This window comes from Littorina saxatilis, linkage group LG7, assembly GCF_037325665.1.
Source record: "Littorina saxatilis isolate snail1 linkage group LG7, US_GU_Lsax_2.0, whole genome shotgun sequence".
In the NCBI taxonomy this organism is placed as follows: domain Eukaryota; kingdom Metazoa; phylum Mollusca; class Gastropoda; order Littorinimorpha; family Littorinidae; genus Littorina; species Littorina saxatilis.
Window position 1 is genome coordinate 25,348,767 of NC_090251.1, and position 25,183 is coordinate 25,373,949.

At 41.1% G+C, this 25,183-nt stretch overlaps 1 protein-coding gene across 1 annotated transcript; it reads right to left on the reverse strand.

Annotated features, from left to right (window-relative positions):
* Positions 1-379: 379 nt before the first annotated feature.
* LOC138971028 (uncharacterized) lies at positions 380-21,455 on the reverse strand. Its single transcript, XM_070343630.1, has 15 exons — positions 21,299-21,455; positions 14,666-14,726; positions 12,333-12,637; positions 11,609-11,780; positions 9,233-9,475; positions 8,652-8,852; positions 7,849-8,040; positions 7,113-7,182; positions 5,910-6,031; positions 4,032-4,067; positions 3,421-3,671; positions 2,847-2,975; positions 2,113-2,233; positions 1,505-1,602; positions 380-1,094 (listed from the first exon to the last, which is right to left on the reverse strand). The coding sequence occupies exons 2-15, from the start codon at positions 14,721-14,723 to the stop codon at positions 1,053-1,055; spliced, it is 2,040 nt and encodes a 679-aa protein (XP_070199731.1). The 5' UTR covers positions 14,724-14,726; positions 21,299-21,455; the 3' UTR covers positions 380-1,052.
* Between the last annotated feature and the right edge of the window lie 3,728 nt (positions 21,456-25,183).

Consider the following 25,183-nt stretch of genomic DNA (forward strand, 5'->3'; position numbering starts at 1 on the left):
GATATGATGTTTGGATTAAAAACACGCTCAGAAAGTTAAAACGAAGAGAGGTACAGAAAAGCGTGCTATCCTTCTCAGTGCAACTACTACCCCGCTCTTCTTGTCAATTTCACTGCCGTTGCCACGAGCGGTGGACAGACGATGCTACGAGTATACGGTCTTGCTGAAAAATTGCAGTGCGTTCACTTTCATTCTGTGAGTTCGACAGCTTGACTAAATGTTGTATTTTCGCCTAACGCGACTTGTTCTTTCTGTCTTTTTCTCTGTCTCTTTCTTTCTTTCTCTCTCTTTTTTCCTTTCTCTGTCTCTGTTTCTTTCTTTCTCTCCCTCTCCCTCACTCACTCTTTCTTGCTTACAAAGGTGTGTGCAAAATTAGATATGTATTTTGTGTTCAGTTTTATTGCATTTCCAGCGCATTGTGCATGCATATCACAAGGTAAAGACGTTGCATTCAAAATTTTGCCAGTTACAATGACAGTAGACACATGGATGATAACCACAAGTTCTTAATATGATTGTATTGAACCATTTACGAATAAACTATTTCAAATGCAAAATGAAGGTCGATTCTCCCTTCCTCTATCTTTTACATATTGTTTCGAGCAGATTTTGTCGAGAAAAAAACAACAGAAGCACCAATCACGACATGAACCGATCTCTTATTTAACATTTTCTGATGTATTGTTGTGTGTAAATAAACACTGAAGGTGAAAACAGGTGAACATTACAAATATTAAGGTGCAAAACATTATGATATAACAGATACAAAATTATGGATTATGCAGACTTCACAGAAAACAGAACATATCACTGGTTCGATGGTACGGGATGGCTGGAAATGCTTTTTCAGCCTTCAGTCACTTTCTGTATTAAAGCTGCGGTCACCCGACACGTCCAAGTCAATTTTGGAAGCTGTCCGATTTAGTCTCGATGTTTGCTGTCAGTCTTCTCTTGTCCTTTTCCATTAAGGGGCTGAATTCCGGGACTTCCAGAAATTGTGAGAAATTTGCCGAGTCACTGCAGCTTTAAGAAGCTCGCTGTCTCGGTGCTTTTCAGTTCAGGTCGGTGAGGTCCTGGCACTCGTAGAACTTGAACTGTGACACAAAGGTTCAAAGCGGCATAAGAATTGTTAGTTTATTTCGAGAAAAAAAATCTCTCTCTCGATCTCTCTCGATCTCTCTCCCTCTCCCCCTCCCCCTCCTGCCTCTCTCTCTCTCTCTCTTTCATCTCTATCTATCTCTCTCTCTCTCTCTCTCCCTCTCCCCCTCCCCCTCCCCCTCCTGCCTCTCTCTCTCTCTTTCACACACAGAAACACACACACACACGGACGAACGCACGCACACACACACACACACAAACAACACGGCCGGAGGGATCACTCGCTCACACACAACACACATACACACACATCACCCAGACACACCACACACACACACACACACACACACACACACACACACACTGCAAGAAGAGTCATACTACTATATTTCTACTAGATACTCACGTCATTAATATCACCATCAAGAGCCACCGTCTGCGTTGAGGTCTGGCCTCCGATACGGCCTTGACCAATGGACAGTCCGCAGTCTGTCTCTTGCACTTCTGTAAAGCAACAATGGTATTAAATGTAGTGTTAGCCATATAATAACAACCTAGCTGTCAATTATGTTACACGTCTGTAAAGCGCTAATTTCATTACTGTTTATCATAATGACGAACTGGCTCTATATAGTTAGGTTTCACGTCAATAAAGCACCAATTTCATAACTTACTCATTTCAACGACCTGACCATCGATAAGTTAAGTTTCGCTCTTGAAAACTATGGTTTTATTTGGCTGTTATTCATTACAACGGTCTAAACTATGATACACTTTCTTTTTTTACGTTACCAATTCAAAACGTTTAGAAGGTGCAAGACAGAAGCAATTAAATACAGACTTGCAGGCACTTCTATACCCCCTCAGCCCCAAAAAGACCAAATACATTAGCAAATCTTTCGTTCCTTAAAACTTATCTTATTTGGCTATGATTCCCAAGAAATCAATCAATTATTCAGCCACTCAAAAAATAAAAATAAAAAGATATGCCCGCCAGTAGTAATGGTGACGTACTTCCGGTGATGGTGCTGTCTGGGCCAGTCATTTGCTCCTGGATGTTTTGTAGCCCTGATGGCGTGCTGACCGTTCCACTGATCTGCATATCATCCACCACTACCTTCACCTCACTCCAGCCCTGAAACACCGGAATATCCCTCAACCGTTACCATGGACAATTCAAGAACACTGTCCCGAATTAATGGTCTCTATCAACAGTCCTCTATGAACAAGCTAATAATTATGTCCCTTGAGCGTGAACAGATAAGTCTAGGGTACGAATCGAATTTCAAAGTCAAAATGTTCGCTTTTCACGAAACATTCTTAGAGAGAACCTTGATCGATCGACCTTTGACGTGAACGAACCAGATACACAACTTGACAAGTGACGGATGAACACTTATAGCTTGGTTGTTTACGGTTTGCTCATTTAAAGAGGGCAGGAAGCCACGCAGAGAAGCTAAAAGGTACCGTACCTATACAGAAATGAAGCTGTGTACGTTAGGATTTGAACACTGGATGTTGATAGAAACCCGTGGTATGACCTGTGTGTTGTTGATGTTAATGGTGGCACAAAAGCTAAAAACTACCGTAGCTAGAAATAAAGCTGTGTAATAAGGATTTGAACACTGGGTGTTGATAAAACCCATGGTATGACCTGGTTGTTGTTAATGTTAATGGTAGCGCAGAAAGCTAAAAAGTACCGTACCTACAAAAGAAGCTGTGAATTAAGGATTTGAACCTGGACTGACCTGGTTGTCGTTGATGTTGATGTTGGCGGAGATGCTGGCCTCGTCGCCCAGGACGTCTCGCACCCAGAAGGTGAAGGTCCACTGGTTGGCGTTACTCCTGCTGGCCGTCACTCGCAGAGTGGCGATGCACTGTGCACAGCGACGACAGAGTCACTACAGTGCAACCTCGATTTAAGACCTCCCAATTAAAGACCCTCCTCCCCTTTAAGGACTTTTTATTTTATTTTTGTTTTCATGTTCACGACTCAATAAATGTGTCCTCATTTTAAGACTCCTCCTTTCACACCGCATTTTCCCACACAGACACACACACACACACACACACACACACACACACACACACACTCACACACACACACACACACACACAGTACACACACACACACACACACACACACACACACACACACATACATACACACACACACATGATCATGCTTTTGTCTATTTCACATACCTGCGAGCGCATCTCTGATCATTATTCAGCTTGGGATCAACCAACACACCTACTTTATAAACATCGTGTGACCTTCTCTAACCTCCACCCTTCAAACGTCTACATCCCAGGACTGACCTCAGCACATCGATCGTTGGCGATCAGCACGTACTCAGTCTCGGAGGGGTTGCTGTGGAAACGGAACTGTAGGCGGATGGCGAATTTGTTGGGAAAGACGCGGTTAGCGTAGTATGGGATGAAGACGATGTCATTCTCAATGCCCTCCTGGCCATTGAATTCGGCGTAATCGTTTTTGATCTGGACTCCGTTTTGCGCGATCCACTTGCCGGAGTCTTGACCTGTCTCCTCGTTGATAGCCCGGAAACTGTCTGTCACGTGCAGAATCAGGGGTTGATATATACAGTGTATCAATCAGAGGGTGATGTATATGATATTATGATTACTGAGTGTGGGATATGCAACTTTATCCTTCACAATGTTAATAGCTTTTTTCATTGCCCGAGTCTGACATGTCTCATCGTTATACGCCCGGATATATTGTCTCTGGTGGAAAGCCAGGAGGGAATATACATATAATAGCATGATGACTACGTATGCGGTATAGAACGTTAATAAATCTACAATTGAAAGAAAGAAAGAAAGAAAGAAAGAAAAAAAGACAGGAAGAAAGAAAGAAAGTAAGAGATGAATATAGGCAGAAGGACACAGGTTTTGATTTTAATACTCACTGTCATCAAAGCTTATGTGCATGTGAGACTTGCAGTCTGGAATGAAGAAAAAAACATGCATGTTACAATACATGCACTCCTGAACAGTCATCATTATACATTAATAATAATAATAATACGAGAATTTATAACGCGCACATATTTCACCACTGGTCCATTTTCTTGACTAGTCGATCCATTTTCCTTGGAAGAGTACATATCTTCTAATATTGCGACATTGGCAAGCTTTGAGTTGGTAAGTAGGGGAAGGGCTCCTAATATGGACCGGCTCCTAATATGGACCACCTCCTGTTCTGACAAACTAATGGCGCTAGAGCGCTCAAAACAATTTCATTCGCTGTATTCACCCTCTCTGGATAACTTGCACATGTCAAAACAGTTGCAGAAACACAAACCTCAAAACCGTTAGGCTTTTTCTATTTTTTTCACTTTTGGCAGGGTTCACTCTAAATTCGCCGCCTATAACGGGCTCGTTTCTGTCCATAGCCAAAGCTTTTATTACACAAAAATTGCTATATACAACATCTAAGACCGTATTTTTTACATTTTAGCAGTTTTGACCCCGAGTTTCTACTGCAAACAAAAAATAATAGCAAAATCTCAAAGTATGTGTGAGTCCCCTAATATGGACCACCTTCAACAAATCGAAGAAAATAAAAGCTAAAGATTATTTTCATTAATTCATTAAGAAGCTTGCTGGAAATAACCTATTACTAGCCCTCAAGATTTCAAAAAAATATAACAAATAGTCTTTTTTTCGTAGAAGTTGATAATTTCACTTATTTTCACTCTGTTTTTGATAAGCTTCTTTAGTTTCCTGGTGTGCTTCAAATAATGCTCTCATCAACCCGAAACAGATAAATCTCAAGCATATTTTAATTAGTCTGACTTGCACACTAAGTTGTATCATGGTTTTTTTTAAGTATAGGGGGCTTTTTACAGTGTCAGTGTTTCGTGAAGGCCGCTCCACTGGTCCATATTAGGAGCCTGGGTGATTTTTTTCTGTATTTAATTTTTGCTGAATGTCTATCAAAGCTATTTCACTATAATTAGCTCCCTCAAGACCCACCTTTTCCGATCCGCCTTTTCTGCTGATCAGTGAGAACCAGTTACTTCACCTTGTACAAAATGTTTGGCACCGATGTATAATATTCTTTTAGAGTTTTTAATAATGTACAGTTAGATATTTGCTTTATTATCCTTTATTTTGTACTTGTTTTATTATTATTATTATTATTTTTCGTACGGTTGATTGTGTGGAATGTAAGGTTGTGAGATTGTTATGTACGAGTGTATGCATGAAGCGCCTTTGTAAACGCCACGAGCTTCCCTTTGGGAAGGTGTGCGCGTATAAATAACCATTATTATTATTATTATTAATTAGGCCTAACGGTTAACCTAAGAGAGAAGGACTACCAAATACAAAATGAAACTTCTTCGCAAGAAAACAAGCTAGTTATCAGCATGAAACAAAAAGTGGTCCATATTAGGAGCCCTTCCCCTACTAACCGTATCAATCTTAAATGCCTCATTGCTTCAGGTTCTTTACCTTTTTGTCTATGAACTAGGCCTTCTCTGGTAGGTCGACGACAGTTCTGAGTTGGCAGACAGCTGGATACTTTGAACTGAAACTTCTTGTTTCCATTTCACGCATTTCTAATTATCCAGAATGTAACATCATAACGAAGCTAGTATACTATAGGTCGATCGTCGGCTGTAATATTTACACAGTAATGTGTACCATGGAATTAGCTTACTTAATTAAATGCCTTTTCAGAACAATACCGCCTGCAACTCTCATAGATAAGCCCAAAATGATCAAATTCAAGATCATTTTTAGTAGAATTTAACTCTTCGAGTGTTAAGGTGCGAACCTACCAACTGCATCGTTTCCATTAATAACATCGACACCCTCTTCCATGGGGCATGACGTCACATCGTCTGAGCACGCGCACTCGTCTTGGTTCCATCCCTTGGTGACGGGACAGTTCATGGTGTGACTGAAGAGTAAAAAGACCTGGTTAGGATTATCAACATTAATTACTTTCAAGAATCACAACTCTTACTCATTGCTGTTGTTTATAATCAGAGTGTTCTCTTTTCCTTAGTGCTCTTAGATCTATACGTTGACTGTTGAGGTCATAGTTGTAGCTACAAAGTCTCATTTACTCCATTTGACTGTTGGGGTCATAGTTGTAGCTACAAAGTGTCACTTACTCCATTTGACTGTTGGGGTCATAGTTGTAGCTACAAAGTGTCACTTACTCCATTTGACTGTTGGGGTCATAGTTGTAGCTACAAAGTGTCACTTACTCCATTTGACTGTTGGGGTCATAGTTGTAGCTACAAAGTGTCACTTACTCCATTTGACTGTTGGGGTCATAGTTGTAGCTACAAAGTGTCACTTACTCCATTTGACTGTTGGGGTCATAGTTGTAGCTACAAAGTGTCACTTACTCCATTTGACTGTTGGGGTCATAGTTGTAGCTACAAAGTGTCACTTACTCCATTTTACTGTTGGGGTCAAAGTTGTAGCTACAAAGTGTCACTTACTCCATTTTACTGTTGGGGTCATAGTTGTAGCTACAATTAAAGTGTCACTTACTCCATTTGACTGTTGGGGTCAAAGTTGTAGCTACAAAGTGTCACTTACTCCATTTGACTGTTGGGGTCATAGTTGTAGCTACAAAGTGTCACTTACTCCATTTGACTGTTGGGGTCATAGTTGTAGCTACAAAATGTCACTCCATTTGACTGTTGGGGTCAAAGTTGTAGCTACAAAGTGTCATTTACTCTGGTTGACTGTTGAGGTCATAGTTGAAGCTACAAAGTGTCATTTACTCTGGTTGACTGTTGAGGTCATAGTTTAAGCTACAAAGTGTCACTTACTCCATTTGACTGTTGAGGTCATAGTTGAAGCTACAAAGTGTCACTTACTCCATTTGACTGTTGGGGTCGTAGTTGAAGCTACAAAGTGTCATTTAATCTGGTTGACTGTTGAGGTCATAGTTGAAGCTACAAAGTGTCATTTACTCTGATTGACTGTTGAGGTCATAGATGTAGCTACAAAATGTCACTTACTTCATTTGACTGACGGGGTCATAGTTGTTGAATTGGCAGGGGTTGTCGGCCACTACCCTGTAGGGGCACTCTGGACAAGAGAAGAAACGATGAGACGTTAAAAAAGGCACACTTCTGCAAACGTTTATCTTAAAAATTGCTATTAATTCATTAACTTTTTACTTTTAGTGAACAACTTTCTCAAAGTGTCATCCTCAAAACTGACTTTCAGACTAAGATAACCGCTAAAAGTGGTAATAGAGAATTTATTGAAATACTATTAGAATTGTTGTTGATGTTTTAACTCTAATGTTTTCTGCCCAATGTAAATGTAAGGTGTGTATTTCATCTGGAAGATGTGAAAAATATCACTTGTCCAAGATCTCGTGTCGATCAATCTCTAAACTGAATTCAATTCCTGTGTATTCTATTTTTACCTGTCTTAGTCTCATTTTTGTGCTGTAGTCTTCCAACGAAGGTAGATTTGGTTTGCCTAAACTAAGGTCTACGGTGACTCTCGTTATTTCTCAACGAGACGTGTTGACCGAAACTAGTCAAAGCTTAGTACTACAAGAAAGACCCCCTAATTAAAACCCCCCCCCCCCTCCCACCCCACCTCTAAAAAAACCGCAGTTTTCCAGACTTCCTGTTCATAAACTGTGAAATTCAGCTCCATTTAAAAATTACCTCCCTTTAAACACAAGAAGGTCTTACATGGGGGACACCACTGCTCTAAATATCAGTGCTTTTTACTCACCAGTGTATGTGCCAACGGGGCAGGGTGACTTCTGCAGGCAGGAGTTATCGGACACTGTCCTGCACTGCCCGTTCTGGTATACCTGTCCATTGGCACAATCCATCTCATCGACAAGGCCGGCGGCACACCGCCAGTATTTGCCACAGCACAGGTGGGGGAACTGCTCGACGCGTCCGATTGTGCATTGGCCTCCTGAAACAGTGTTAGGTCAGTATCTAATGTTGGAATTGCCCCGACCGGGACTTAGTTGCAGGAAAGGTTTTGTTCACGTTTTACCCTTCATAGGCGAGGGAGACCACCCATGTCATACTGAACTAAAGCATAAACTCACACGTGTGAATATTATGCAAATGAGGTCGTGTCAAACTAGTCTAGCAGGTGCTCATGATGGAAAGTCACCGAGATAAGCGTCATTCTCTGAAGACTTTTGCGTTTGCTGCTTCCTCTGGAAGAATGTTGAGAACTTACACGTGGCGCTAGAACTCTACATGTGGAGTGAGGTCTTTTTTCTTCAAGGTCAAAGATTTCACCAGACATGAGAAGGGGGAGGGGGCTTAGCTAGAGTTGCATTTTTCACTCAAATGCAGGACAGGTGAAGGGGCAGAGTGTAATGGGAAGGGTAGTGATCTGCGCGTGTGTGTGTGTGTGTGTGTGTGTGTGTGTGTGTGTTGTGTGATTGTGTGTTTGTGTGTGTGTGCGTATGTGTGTTTGTGAGTGTGTGTGTGTGAGTGCGCGCGTGCGTGCGTATGTGTGTTAGTGTGTGTGTGTAGCGGGATAGGTGCATGAAACCTTAAATGTTTTACCCCAAGCAGGGCAGGAGAAGTCCTTGGGCCAGACGCAGTTGGCGTCAGTTTCGTTGAAGAGGGTACCGGGGCCGCAGTCGAAGACATGGAAGAGGTAGTCTCCCGTTTCAGGGTCCAGGCCGCTACACTGGTAGAACTTGGAGCACGTCTCGGGGTGAGGCACGTTGTAGGTACCCGAGTGGTGCGTGCATCGGGCGCAGGCTGAAACAGCACATGGCGCCATTTTTTCATTTCTTGGTTGCTTGAGTCAACCGAAAAGCAGACCGAGGAACACACATAAAACAAATACACACACAGACACTCGCACGCGCACGCCCGGACACACACACACACACACACACCCACACACACACCCACACACACACACACACACACACGTACACTCGCAAGTGCACGCACGGACGCACACACACGCGCGTGCACGCACGTTCGCACGCACACACACACACACACACACACACACACACACACACACACACACACTCAGACACACACACACATACATACACACACAAAAAGACACACACACAAACACACGCTCGCACGCAATCACGCGCAATCTCTCCCTCAGCAAAACTCACGGTGGTCGGGGTCAGGGGTGGTAGTGCTTCTTGGGGTTGTGGTGGGTAGCGGAGTGGTGGTGGTGACAGTGCTACACAGTCGCTTGTCGCGAACCTCAGTGTTGAGGTGAGCAGCCAACTGGTTGTAGCTCTCTATGCGGTTGTACTGGTTGGGATCGTTGCCAGCCACCAGCTTCAGTTCTTGCTCATCGAGGTACTGTACATTGGCATTATCTTTTACCGCAACCACGTAGAGGTCGAATTCTGCACAGCAGATTGAGCAAAATTAGTGGCGACCCTCGAAGTGACCTGCTCTCAAGACTCGTGGTCAGTAAAAACCAACTAAAGATTTTACAACATAATGAAATACGACACCGATTGAAAAAAACAAGACGCCTCTTCTTCACCCTCTCTTCCAAAGTGAAATCTCTGAAGTTAAAACATAAACGGCGATGCTCGAGAAGCCGTATTATTACCGTTTCGTTGGCTATTTGACCAATCAGGACTGATCCTAGGTGACCTGCTAAATGTTACAACGGTTAGGCAGGGTCCCTTTTTCTTTCTAACGCTACAAATAACAAAGAGGTAAACAAATTTTGAACACAGAATATCAGGTTGACTTATTCTAAGGAATGACACGTTTGATTTTTAAGAATAATTACCTGACCATGTTAAAATACTGAAAAAAAACAATTTTGTCGTGTTTTATTGGGGTGGGGGGGGGTGGGGGAGCTGGGAGGGGGGGGGGGGGGCTGGGGGGGGGGCTGGGGGGGGGGAACAAAACTGATTGCAGAGCACTTCCCACCTCGCTTGAAAATTGCAATGCCAATGCAAGGTCCTGAAGAATCAAATGAAATTGCGTACTCAGTCTACGTCAAATGGAGTTTTATCATTTCCTTACTGTCTGCTGTTGATTCGAAATATTTTCCTTTCTCTTGCACAAGAAAAGTCGAAGCGATATTATAGAAATAGCGCGTCACTGTAACCTTAGACGAACTGACTTTTCATTGGTTGAATATTTGTGTATCTTCATACGGCTTGAAGAGTGACTGACAATAATAGCGGATATAACGCTGTCAATCGATCACAAGGCTTCTCACGTGATATTTCTTGATCATGTGACCAGTGTCACCGAAAATTCGCCGCTAATTAGTACACCGAACAAGGCAAGGTGTCAATCAATCAATCAATATGAGGCTTATATCGCGCGTATTCCGTGGGTACAATTATAAGCGCAGGGATTTATTTATTTATTTTTTTTATTTGTATTTTATGCAATTTATATCGCGCACATCAAGGCGCAGGGATTTATTTATGCCGTGTGAGATGGAATTTTTTTACACAATACATCACGCATTCACATCGGCCAGCAGATCGCAGCCATTTCGGCGCATATCCTACTTTTCACGGCCTATTATTCCAAGTCACACGGGTATTTTGGTGGACATTTTTATTTATGCCTATACAATTTTGCCAGGAAAGACCCTTTTGTCAATCGTGGGATCTTTAAGCCCACGAACGCCCGCCCGAAAGGTGTAACATTCGCCGAACGTTCGCCGATCCCAGTTCGGCTTGGTTCGGCTGTAGTCAGTAGCGGGCTTTATAGCTGCCATTATTGTCACTCTTCAAGGATAAAGATACACAAATATTCATCCACTGAAAAGTCAGTTCGTCTAAGGCCACAGTGACGCGCTGCAAGGTTTGCAGGAGTGAATCGGCGAACCTCGAGCGTTACAGCTGCAACCCAAAAATAGGGGAATCACATGATTTGATGACGTAGTGCAACGTTCGCAAAACCTAGCTCGGCTTGGTTCGGCTCTAGCTCGGCTTGGTTCGGCTGTAGTTAGTAGCGGGCTTTACGCTTGGCTCTCAGCTGGTTGGCAGCGGTCTGTGCCTGAGAACGCTTCTGACTGGCACTTCTTCTTCTTCTTCTTCTGCGTTCGTGGGCTGAAACTCCCACATACACTCGTGTTTTTGCACGAGTGGAATTTTACGTGTATGACCGTTTTTACCCCGCCATTAAGGCAGCCATACGCCGCTTTCGGAGGAAGCATGCTGAGTATTTTCGTGTTTCTATAACCCACCGAACTCTGACATGGATTACAGGATCTTTTTCGTGCGCACTTGGTCTTGTGCTTGCGTGTACACACGAAGGGGGACAAGCCACTAACAGGTCTGCACATAAGTTGACCTGGGAGATCGGAAAAATCTCCACACTTAACCCACCAGGCGGCCGCGGCCGGGATTCGAACCCTCGACCTTACGATTAAGAGGCCGACGTCTTAATTACCACCCCGCCACAGCGCCCGTCAGACTGGCACTGAAACAGACGACCCGACACAACACAAAACTGCACAACACGACATAATGGACACAGCGATTCATATTAGCTCTTACGCTTGACTCTCAGCTGGTTGGCAGCGGCCTGTGCTAGAGCACTCCTGTTAGCGCTGAAGGACGCCTGGGCGGAGACTACGACGATGATGTTCTTGTAGTTTGGCACAAAGGCGATATTGTTGGCCTGCTGGAGACCGGTGTACGTCCACGACCCGCCTGAGGCTACGCCACCCTGCACAGAGAGAGACGTAAGGATGAGATACAAACATTATTTAACTAATATCTGACTTCCTGCGCGATATCACCTACCTATGACAACTTCCTGCGCGATATCACCTACCTATGACAACTTCCTGCGCGATATCACCTACCTATGACAACTTCCTGCGCGATATCACCTACCTATGACAACTTCCTGCGATATACCAATGGAAGTAAGGTGCCATTTTGAACAATGGTTGGTTTCAGTTTCGTCGTCATGTGGCCTGTAAACACGTAATACTCATCTTTAATGCTGACAGATTGACTAAAGGGTTTTGATATCGATATCACATCGAAATGTTGTATGAAGCTTCATGGTCAATAGGCAAAGTCGATTTCGCGAAGTCTACTCCAAGAAGATGCACGGAAATTTGGCCCTTATTTTTCGACATTAAGACTTCGCGAAGTCAACTTTGAAGGTAATTTAAGGAAAGCCTTTACGCCCGCAAGGTCAAACCATGAGGGGCGTAAGTTTTAACATCTCTTCGCGCGACTTGTTTTACACGCTCTGGTTTATACTCACTTGGGTCAGGATTGAGTCCGGAATAATGCCGTTGGTGACCTGGTTGTTGAGCAAGGTCTGCAAGGTGTTGGGTGGGGTCAGTCGCTGGGTCTGTCTAGCTGACCCTTGGTATGACACGATGCCCAACTCGACTTCGACCGGCCGGCTAGAATTGGTCAGACCTTGCGCGAACTGCTGAATCTGAGACCTTAGGATGTCGTATCTGAGGGATGCGGGCACCACGTCTAGGTTGGAGGAGGATGCCGTCCTGGCGGTTTCTGACTCGTCGAGGAGAAACCACACTCGTCCTGAGTATTTGTCGCATTCTGCACATGTAACACAAGACTAGGTCTTTACCTACTTTTGTAAACCAATGTTTACAAAAATACAATATTAACATATGTTTTTAATATGTAACAATTCATTAATTAAAGAAGTCAAAAATAATGTTTTTGGACTAGGTATTTACCTACGTAATGCATCCACTGTAGGTCTCCTCCCAAAACGGGAGTTCGGCTGCCTAAATGGTGTTGGGAAAAACCGCCATATATGTAAAAACCTACTCGTGCAAAAGCACGATTCTGCATTTGAGGTGCAGCCCACCCCTTTACCCCACCCCCATCCCACCCCATTCCAGCCCTCCCCAAACCCCAGACCACCAGTAAGAACAGGTAAAGAAATAAGGTTTCTGCTTTCAGAGAATAAACAATAAGTCGTCTTATTAAAATAAATTACGAAAAACAAAATAAAAACAAAATGAGCGCATATTTTGTTCAGGACCAGGGACGATTCTCAATAATGATGTAATAAAAAAAAAAATGTCGTAACTAAAGGCACGATTTTTCGAAGGTCATAGGCGAGTCAGCTTTCGTAAGACTAGTATCTTCAGTTCGTTATAATAACTTATTACACCATTGCGAGCCTTTCAAGGCGATCTTTGTGCACACCTACATGTATTTATTTTAATTCCTTCTTCCGCAATGGAGTTTCAATAAAATAGGGCCTACACGGCTTAGGTCAACAGTGATTCGACGAAATTATAACTATACGCCAGCAAGCGTTCAGTCTTTCACAAATCGTGGCGTCGAAGCGCATGCAAACACTTGAGTATCAAGCTATTCAGCCATTTTTTTCGTTGCCTCCGCTTGTTTACCAAGAGGGCGATTCTGTCGGCGCACCCTCAAAAACGAAACAAAGTCAAGATTTGAAGGCGAAGGTGTGGGGTGAAGGGGTAGGGGGGTGATACTGGGTGGACAGGAAATGTTACCCCTTGTCTACAGATTTACCCAGAGTCTCTCTTTGTCAAACACTCGAAATATTTGTCTTTTTCTATGTGCAGCGTAGATTGTTTAATGCAAAACTAATCAGCGTATAGGCTACACACGTCGGACATTCTAAACTGAGGTATGGCGCCGTTTGCTTTGGACTGCGGTACTGTATGCAAATGGCGGCAGGATTTCTACGTGCAGGTGAGAGTCAAATTGACATGAAAGCCAGCTTGATGTCGAGGGAGAAACAACATATTCGTATATTTTCAGTCCCTGGTATTTTGAATGAAAGTTGCTTTGCTTGAACATTGAAACATATTTTAACGGCTTGACTAGAAACTGTTCAAACTCAGGTAGCAATGGCTTTTTTGTTTAACCTTCTCAGCCTGTGTCTCTCTCTCACCACTTGCTCTTTTTCTATAAGAATATATATTTACCCTTTGTACAATTATTACAAGACGAGTAGGGAATGCAACCCCTAACCCCATACAACCCACCCTCATGTCGAAAAGAAAACGAAAAAGGAAATAAAAACACCACCAGAAGTAGAAGCTGACAAAAAACAAGAAAAAGATAAGAATATAACATTTTCAACCAGCGGAAATTTTATTTGTTTCCCTCAAAAGAAAAAATAAAGCACATACAATAACCAAACAAAACACTGAAGTAAAAGTAGACAGTATAAAAATTAGGCTCTAGCTCAAAATTTTCAAATCAACGTACGAAAATATTCTTTGCCATTTACGAAAATGATGGCATACTGTCAAATAAGCCTACAAAAATAAACACGCCCCCTCATAAAAATGATAAAAAACGTCAAATCAACTCACGTAAATATACACTGCGACACACAAAAATGATTAAAAATTCCTTATCAACTTACGAAACATACTCTGCTTGGCAAAAAAATGGTTAAAAACTTAAGATCAACTGATGAAAATGTACTCTGCCATACAAGTAAATGACAAAAAGGTTATGATCAGCCAACACAAATATACTATACCGTACAAAAAAAAATGATCACAAACTTATGAAAATATACATTGCCACAAAAGAAAAGATTAAATTAACTGTTGATCAACTTACGTGCTGTGACTTGAGCCACACAGATGGCAGCCACAACAAGGGCTGCAAGACGATACATTGTCTGAAAAATAACATTCAGTCGTTTAACTATATATAAAAAAAAAACCACACACACATACACACCCAAAATCATTCTGCTCATCAAAAAGCATTTTGGGGGTATTCATTTTTCATAAAGCAACCAGCCATAAAGCCGTGGCGTAATTGGGCCAAAACCAAAAGGTGCCAAAGAGACCACTGAATTTTCATTTTGTGGTTCTCAATATGTCTTGTGTGTTTTTGATGTGCTAAATGTATAAACTATACGTTTTTTCCATTTAAAAGAATGTAAGATGTCGACATTATGAGAAATTAGTGTTTTAGGTAACGTCCGCAAAACTGTTTCTTGTGACGCACAACAGGTTCAACAGCATCATTTGCTACCTTCAATTCCAATAGCAAGATTAAAAATCGTATTTTTTTAAAAGATCTGGTGGACTCTTTTGATTCATAGTCAAATAAAGTGATTGCAGATCAGATTATTTGAAAATGGTCTTCGTGTAAATGTCGCGTCACTAGAAACAGTTTTTCACTTCCACAATTTCATCATCCACAAAAAACAATAACTACTTCTTGATCAAACTTTTTAATACCTCACTTTCTTCATACCAACTATATGGTCTTCAACAGATACAAACTATATAGTGTACTTCAATGGAAAAATAAGCAAAACTTCTGTTTCTTGTGACAAACCATGTGACATAATGGTAGATTTAAAGTCACACGTGACAAGAAACAGTTTAATTAGCACAAATTATTTAACCACAAAAACAGGGAGTGGAAGAAACACTATATTCAGTAATATGATGAAACTTGATAAGAAAAAGTGTTTCATTAGTATTGTTTGAATGTATTTTAAAGAAAAAATAAGCAAAACCTGTTTCTGGTAACAAACTGTGTGTGACATAGAGGTAGATTTAAAGTCACATGTGACAAGAAACAGTTTAATTAGCACAAATCATTTAACCACATACACAGGGAGTGGAAGCAGCACTATATTCAGCAATATGATGAAACTTAATAAGAACAAGTGTTTCATTAGTATTGTAAATCCTTTTGTTGAAAAAAAATTGATTTATTCATGTTTCCTGTGACAGTTACGTCACATATTGTTGTCACATGTTACGAGAAACATCTGAAATTACACAGAGCCATTATTGTGGCAAATATTTTAAAACAAGTTACTTGACATCTGAATAACATTTGAAATGAATCAAGAAGCAGTAAGCTTCATTTTTTGTAAAGCAACACAGCAAGTACAAACATTTGGTCTTCTGTTTCTTGTGACAATCTTGTCACAACACATGCAACAAAAATGTAATCCATTATACAAATTATTTATTTATTATCATTGCTTAACGTCTAGCTGACCACGGAGAGCCGTCTCAAGACGTTTGTTTGTTTGTTTATTTGTTGCTTAACGTCCAGCCGACTACGCAGAGCCATATCAGGACGAGGAAGGGGGGGATGAAGGGGGCCACTTGTCAAGCGATTCCTGTTTACAAATGCACTAACCCATTACTTGTGTCCCAGCAGGCTTTAGTAAAACTAAATTAATACCTACTGGAAGATTACCAGTTTCCAGTATGTTAAAATAGGCTTAACCTATCTACTGCTGGACTTACATCAGAACACTAACAGATTAAACTATACATGAATCGCGAGACAAGCGGCAAGAGAAGAGATTTTTGGAAAAAATACAGGTGAATGAGCAAGAAGGCAGAAAAAAGAAAAGAATTCATGAAGAAAAAGAGAGCATGACAGGAAAGAGGAACCAAAAATCTACCTAACAGCAAACTAGAAAGCTCCTGCGGTTAGTACTGTCGAGGTAAGTGTTATATTGACTGTTGAACTCTTGTCAAACTGGCTATTGACAAATAAACTAATTCAAAACTTTTGATTAGCACCCAAATTAGTGATGACTACTTATTGTATTGTCATTAACACACTACCTCTCCCCCTCCGTCAACAACAGTCCCTCGAATCATTCAAATCTGCACTCAAGACATTCCTTTTTTCCACATAATCCATGCATTCTACACTGCCCACCCCATCCCACCCTGAATAACTGTACATATTTTAATGGTTGATGGTGTGTGTGTGTTGGTGACTTTAAGTCTCCGTGTGTCTGAATGAGTATGTGCGCCTTGAGTCGCCTGTTGGTGAGATATGTGCGCGTTATAAATATTCGTATTATTATTATTATAACGCATAAAACTTTGACAAACACACTTGACTAGCACCAACATTAGTTGCAAACTGTGTTGTCAATTCGCTTTAACACATCAGGCTGTGGACAAATAAAAACCCAACCAAAAACTTGACGAACCAAAATTAGTTAATTGTGTTGCCAATTCAAAAACAACAATGGCAAGTCATGGAAAAGGTCAGACAAACAACACCACCAAAACTGAACTAGCACCAAAACGCGCTGTTTAGAAATGAAAATGTTGGTGTTACACGTATTTTGTGTCAAACATTTGACTAGCACCAATTACAAACACCAGTAAACTCTGGTATCGGTGAAAACATTCATTGTCAAAATAATCAATTGGAAACATTGAAAATAAAATATTTTGAAAGTTGAAAATGGGAGACATAAGTGTAACAGTTGAAATGACCAGTAATTATTCTCAGTCTCAGAAGCACACACTTCAAACATGAGGAAATGTGAAGAAAATTGTTCGCCCATCCTGCTGCATGGTGTAGTCATCGAGGATCTCTGTGATGTCCGAGAGTGGCAAGAAGAAGCGGAGTCCGGTCTTTTCCATGACTTGCCATTGTTGCACTTCACCAAGTACACTCCCCAAGCTCCTTGTTGTCCATGAACGGCAGTCTGACCTGATGTTAACTGCAAGAACAAAGCAGTCATGGAGCACCTTCACAATTAACATTCAATTATGTGCTTCAAATAATAACAAATGTACAATGCGTTTTGATGCACTCAGAAAATCCACAGAGTAGCGTAATTATTGTTTTCAGTTTGACTGTGTATCTGTTTGTTTATAAGTTTGCTTTCGGGTTGAGAGTGCGCTGTGTTATTGCCACATTTCTTGTTTCAAATTATTTTTGTTTGTTGAAAGCACACCAAGAACAAAATATCTTATGGAAAATGAAAATGTATACATCTTATCTTCTAAGTAAAATCAAATCAATTGCAATGAAGATAAATATATAAATTCTGTGAATTTACATTCGAACAAAATAAAATCATCATAGCAATACGTACCGGAAACGGACCGCACAAAAGGAAGCTTACCTTAATTCAACAATTAAAGGCAAACAAAAATGACAATACCTTTTCTTTGCCTGTCGTACTCTGGCGTTTTCTCTGTCAATCTGCTTCTGCTCTTCAGACCGATTCGCCACCCATCGCAGTTGTGCCAACCTCTTGGTGTTCTTGAAGGCAGCCAATTTATGTGGCTCTGCTTGCACTCTCTGCTGGTATTCCTTGCAGCATTGCGCATTTGTTTTTGTCGAGGGCTTTGGTGGTTTGGGGAGGATTTGTCGTAAACCTAAAAAAGGGAACAGTCGTTTGTAATTCTAAGCCAAGTTTGTTATTTCTTAACATCTAATGAGATTTTTTTAAAGAGTGATGACCGCAAATTATGCAAATAATTAGAAACCTCACAGCTTTTCTGAATGCAATTACAACTTATAACAAAATAAATGATCAGTTGATGAGAAGCAAAGTTGATCAAACACGATGAAAGACAAGAAATTCTGAATCCCTGGAGTCATTCCACTCCCGCCTTGGCAGCAATCCTCCGCAGCCAGGCATGGGAGCCCCTTGACCGCACCCCCCCTGTATAGTTTCTCCCCTGTACATAGTTTCTCCCCTGCACATAGTCTCGCCCCTGTACCTAGTCCAAACGGCCTAGCAGACCACACTCGCCAAGAGTGACGTCACCGCAGGACTCTAGACGTTCGAAAGAACCCAGTCCTCTACGGAAGAAGATGATGAAGAAGAAGAAATAGTAATTTTCTTTTCTTATTTCAAGTATTGTAATTACTACTTTTATAGGCTAATCATCACACTATTATTATTATTATTCAACCTTGTCTGAAATGAAAACCCATAATCAAAAACTTGTGTACTGAATTCAAACTACTAACACACTGTCAACAACAACAAAAACAGCATGTCACAAGAAACAGTAAAATTCAAATTTGTGTTTAAATGTTACTATTAAAAACATCAACAAACCTACAGAATGTTGTAAACAATCAAAACAAATTTACCATTTATAATCACTTGCAATTATGCATTAGATACATGTTGTATAGATTACACGCACATGTTTATGTTTCTAGTGAGCGTGACAGAAAATCAAGCTTTGTCCCACTTAAAATGTTACGAGAAACAGGCCATGCAGCCAGAGATCAACAAACCAAATAAACACCACACTTTCTCCCCATCTCAAATAGCTAGTAAAATTGAGTAACAAAGATGACACAATTACTTGCTTACTCAACGCAGATTCAATCTAAATATGGTTGGTGTTGCTGTTTCTTGTTAGCTGTGACTTGAACTATGTTTCTGTCACAACAACCAACGTAAAATTATATCCGGAAAACAACAACTCCCAGCAAATGTTTACGCGGTGGTCTACTTTTGTTTTATTGAACTTCTTGATTAGAAGCATTTTGGTGTACACAGGAAGCTGTAATTTAGATTATATAAAGTGTTTCTCTGTTTCTCGTAACATTTACAAGGACGCGTTGTTTCCCGTGACATGCAATTATGATGTGACGCAAGCAAAACACTCACCCTCACGTCTGGACGCCATGCTCTCTCCACAACCGGAAACACGCTATTGTGCGCAGACTCCTTTGCGGTTGTCGTAAAAGTTGTTCTCTTCGTTCGAAATTGTTATTGCGATGTAGTAAAAGCAGCACTGTTTCTCGTGACGTTTGTGACATAAATTTTGCGACACACGAAAAATTGTTTTAATCTTGAAATCATCGTGTCCATTGACTCACATCCTGTATTCTGTTATGAGGAGCACATGTAAAGACTCATTCGGGGTTGTCTGCGTGTGTTTAGTTTGTGCAAGTTAGAAAAATGACAGTGATTGAGTGTGACAGAAATTGTAACAAGAAACTGGAAGATTTCAAGTGTTTATTTCTTAACTTTAAAATAGTACTTTTAAACAAAAGAACAGTCCAGATGATAGAAACAACTTTATTTAACATGTAAAATACTCCAAATAGAATGTAAAACAATTTATTATTACTTAATGTTAGCCTTTCTGATTACACCCAAAACAATATGGCCAGAGACAGCAAAAACAGGGGATGTTTTTATCTTTGAAATTCAATAAAAAATATAAATAATTTATTATTTGCTCCAAAACTTTGGCATAATAATGTCCAACTATTTCAGATTGCAACAAAAGCAGCTTTATTGATATCTTCTCACAAATAAACTATTTGTGGACATTTTTTTGACATCATTTGAAAGGGGGCACCTTTTGGTTTTGGCCCAATTGCAAGTTTACAGCATAGCATCAACAACAACAGCAACAACAACAACAACAACAACAACAACAACAGTAATAATCATCCTCATCCTCATCCTCATCCTCATCGTCATCATCATCATCATCATCATCATCATCATCATCATCATCATCATCATCTCCATCACCATCATGAGGTCCAAAAGCAAAAACGACAAAATGTCGTTTTTATTCCACCACTCTTAACAACGTCACATAAAATATAGGACGAGAAATATTTGATCAATGTCACATTCATACCAGCAATACATGATTTAACTAATTATACATGTATCAGAAATGTATACTTTAGTGTGTTCAGTAGAAAACACACTCAAACTTGAAAAACAACTTAGGGGGACTTCATTTTTCTCAACCATCATTCTGTCCCCATGCACTCTACGAGACTATTCACACCTTTTGAATAATCACGACAATCAAGTTGAATTACAACACACGAAAACAAGAAAGATAAAAAGTATGGGAAAATGAAATACTGTTAATTATTTGAGTTTAGACGGCGAGAGGAATCATCGTTCTTATTCACTATTAACATCATTTTTATAACATACACCAAAAACAATTCTTTTCTCACTAGAAAGATACGATGACAGAAAACAATCAAAAACGGCAGGACAAATATAAAAATCGTACAGTTTTTGCATCAGTGTTACCAAAACATCTGTGTAATCTGTAATTGTGAGGCAAAAGACAAATTTCTGTTTTGTACAGACAGACAATAACATAATTATTTGTTGTTGTTCTCCTTCTTGTTCAAATTTACAATTACAAGCTCAATCACTATTGACGTCCTCTAAGTATATTGCGTTTTTCTTTCCTCTCTATCAGTTTTTTCCCTTTCATTTTTATCATTATCCTGATACGTCAGGGCAAGTACCAAATGCGGCTTTTAAAACAAAGAACATGAAACAACCAACTTTCTTTTATTAATGGAGAGAGAAGAGAGAGAAACTGGATTATGATCAAAGAGAACTTACAAATACTACACTTTATCTTGGACAGCAAAGTGACACTAGCTTATAACTACACATGTGTACAACATTGATTTTAAAAACACAAAGCAGTAGATTACCTTGTCCGTTTCTTGTAGTTCTTCACAGTTTGTTACCTTCCCTCTTAGTTTCTGCTCTACTGGTCCGGGCGATGTGTCGTTCCGCACAAAATGTCTAGTTCTGAATCGGACGCAGACGGGGCGTTCCCATTTATTTTAAATACTTTCCTCCTTTGCATGTAGGATGGGCTGCGCTGGCTCTCTCGTCAGGGTCCCAGTGTTGCAGGTAGCGACGCGTTCGTTTCGAATCACCTGCCCCGCCCACCTGAAAGGGACGGGGTTGGGGGGGGGGGGGGGGGGAGGGAGGGGGGAGGTCTGAGCGTGTCCTCTTCATCCACACCTGTGTTTGCTTAAAGCTGGCGTATGACACTGTGTCAAAATGTTTGTATTAATCAATGTTTGCTGGAGGTTCTGATACTTTTAGTTTTATCGAAAAGTTGTTATGGTTGCAGGTATTGTTGATATCGTAGTCGTCATCATCTTGTCGTCACCGTCGTCGTCGCCGTCGTATTCCTCCTCCTCCATCTTCCCCTCCTTATCATCCTCCTCATTATCATCGCCATCCTCCTCCCCCCCCCCTCCTTCTTCTCCTCCCCCTCCCCTCCTCCTTCTTCTCCTCCTCCCCCGCCTCCTCCTTCTTCTCCTCCTCCTCCCCCTCCCTCTTCTCCTCCTCCCCCTCCCTCTTCTCCTCCTCCCCCTCCTCCTCCTCCTCCTCCTTCTCCTCCTCCTCCCCCTCCTCCTCCTCCTCCTCCCTCGTCCTCCTCCCTCGTCCTCCCTCTCCTCCTCCTCCTCCTCCTCCTCCCTCGTCCTTCTTCTCCTCCCCCTCCCCTCCTCCTTCTTCTCCTCCTCCTCCTCCTCCTCATTTGTAATCGTTCACTCTGTTATCGTGTGTATCTATCTGTGTTTTCTTACCGTTGTCGTTATTTGTTTCCCTCTAGTCATCCTTATATTTTCGTTTTTGTCTTTCTCTCCCCTGGAGCCCCCCCCCCCCCCCCCTCCTGCCTCCCCCTTCCCGAATCCTTCTTCCTCCTCTTCAATCATTCATAGACTTCCATTCTAGTCTTTTTTCTATTACAGGTGCTTCTCTTCCGCCAGCTTCTTTGTCGACATAGTACACTCTTTGTCTGTTTCTTTCTCTCTTTGTTTTTATGTTCTTTCTCTTTTTGTCTGTCTCCGTCTGTCTGCCCTCGCATCCCTCTCTCTCTCACTCTCTCTATTTGTATTTCCGTCTGTCTGTCTGTCTGTCTGTCTGCATGTCTGTCTGTCTGTCTGTCTGTCTGCATGTCTGTCTGTCTGTCCGTCTGTCTCTGAGCTTCCTCCTTCCCCAGCTTCTCACCATTATCATAATCAACATCAGTGTTATCAATACTGTTTTCTCCTCTCCATATTATCTGTCCACCTCCCCTCCTCCGCCCATCCCAATTCTCTTCCTTCACTTCCTACTATCACATTTAACAACATCAGTGCCATGAACAACTCCTTATTCCCCCATTGCCATGCCGCCTCCTCTTCCCTCCTCCTCCCCTCCTCCTCCGCCTCCCCCTCCTCCTCCAGTGTTATGCTGTCCATTTCCGTCATCACATTCACATTTTAACTCTTTCTTCTCTATTTTCATAACTTTCGAACTTCAGGCACTTTTTGTGTTTGAGCTAAAATTAAATTCCCTGACGCCATGGGTTCCTTCTGCGCTTTGGCAAGGGGTGATCTTTCTGCGTCAATGATCAGGGTTCAGATGTACCGACTCTAGCACTTTCAATAACTGGTGAACACAAACATCCTACACAATGAAACTTTTTTTGGGGTTCAAAATAAGGTACAAGAAGGGCACGTCATATTTGAACATGAGCAATAGCAGCATTCCTAAACAAGGAGTGAAGGAAATTGTTGATAATATTTGGGGAAAACCTCGAAATGAGAAATCCTTCTGTAAACTAAGTTCATTATCACCGACCCGCATGACTCGGGTAGTCACAGATAGTGACAATTTCACAGCTGCCCACAGTGGAACTGGAGAAAACAGAAAACAAGTCGCGTAAGGCGAAAATACAATATTTAGTCAAGTAGCTGCCATTTTTCAGCAAGACCGTATACTCGTAGCATCGTCAGTCCACTGCTCATGGCAAAGGCAGTGAAATTGACAAGAAGAGCGGGGTAGTAGTTGCGCTAAGAAGGATAGCACGCTTTTCTGTACCTCTCTTTGTTTTAACTTTCTGAGCGTGTTTTTAATCCAAACATATCATATCTATATGTTTTTGGAATCAGGAACCGACAAGGAATAAGATGAAAGTGTTTTTAAATTGATTTGGACAATTTAATTTTGATCATAATTTTTATATATTTAATTTTCAGAGCTTGTTTTTAATCCGAATATAACATATTTATATGTTTTTGGAATCAGCAAATGATGGAGAATAAGATAAACGTAAATTTGGATCGTTTTATAAATTTTTATTTTTTTTTTACAATTTTCAGATTTTTAATGACCAAAGTCATTAATTAATTTTTAAGCCACCAAGCTGAAATGCAATACCGAACCCCGGGCTTCGTCGAAGATTACTTGACCAAAATTTCAACCAATTTGGGTGAAAAATGAGGGCGTGACAGTGCCGCCTCAACTTTCACGAAAAGCCGGATATGACGTCATCAAAGACATTTATAAAAAAAATGAAAAAAACGTTCGGGGATTTCATACCCAGGAACTCTCATGTCAAATTTCATAAAGATCGGTCCAGTAGTTTAGTCTGAATCGCTCTACACACACACACAGACACACAGACACACAGACACACGCACATACACCACGACCCTCGTTTCGATTCCCCCTCGATGTTAAAATATTTAGTCAAAACTTGACTAAATATAAAAAGGAGAAAAAAAAAAGTAAAATGAGGAAGAAAAGACGAGAAGAGCGCGATGATCTACACATCTGTACCAACATGGTGTTATTGAGTGCACCAGGTAGAAATTAAAATAAAATGAAAGAGAGAGCGAGAAAGGAATTTTTTTTTTATAAAAAAATTTAAATAAAAAAAAATAAAATGAAAAAAAGGTCAGAAATGTCAAGAAAACCCCTTGCGCGCGCCTGTCCAAATAAGGGCATACTTCTGACGCGCTTGCCGTCTTTCATTTTCAGCACAAGTGATGGTGAATAAATAACGTACCCGTATCCAGCCATTGTGATGATAAAGAGAGCGTATGCTGACATAGAAACACTCTGAAACTATCCAGGTACAACCCTTCTTTCATCCATCCATAAAATATGCAGCCGTCGGGAGGAGCAGACGTACAAACCTATTTTTCCATAAACAGAACCTTCCCTGAAAAAGAGTTACACGTATTCAAGGGGAACTACTGCCCTTTCCTTTTCAACAAGATATAGTTGACATAATTTGAAGGCGGCTTTGAGTTGGCTAGACCACTGACAGTCAAAGAAATGGAATAAGAATGCAGCCTCCAACAGAAACACGGCACAGTGAATTTATACACTGGCATTGTGCTGGCGAATAGAGAGAATACACGGGCCTTCAATAATTCTATTGAGACGTACTGAGAAGAAGAGCGCGTGCAAACACAACACGGCAGAGCCTCGAACATACGATGCTGCTGTTTATTCAACGAGTAGAACGTAGAACCGCCTCCAGAAATATTGATGTTCCTGTTCACCTAAAGCCTGATGTTAATTGGCCGAAGTCAACTTCGAGCTCAATTAAAGACGGCCTTAAAAGGAAAAGAACATAGCACCGTCTCCAGAAATACGACGCTCCTGTATTTTTAAAGGTACCACAATCCTTCTCGTGTAAGCGAAAATGTCCACCACACAGATCTGTTCAGCCTTTTACACATATTCGACCATTGTTCAACTCGGACCCATGCCAAAACACCAACCGCCTGGCTGCTTCCTCTAAA

Coding starts and splice junctions, on each gene's coding strand:
- LOC138971028 (XM_070343630.1), bottom strand. CDS start 14,723: ATGTATCGTCTTGCAGCCCTTGTTGTGGCTGCCATCTGTGTGGCTCAA. Junction 8,041..8,651: donor CTTCTCCTGCCCTGCTTGGG/GTAAAACATTTA, acceptor ACACTGTTTCAG/GAGGCCAATGCACAATCGGA. Junction 2,976..3,420: donor CCAACGATCGATGTGCTGAG/GTCAGTCCTGGG, acceptor CGCTGTGCACAG/TGCATCGCCACTCTGCGAGT.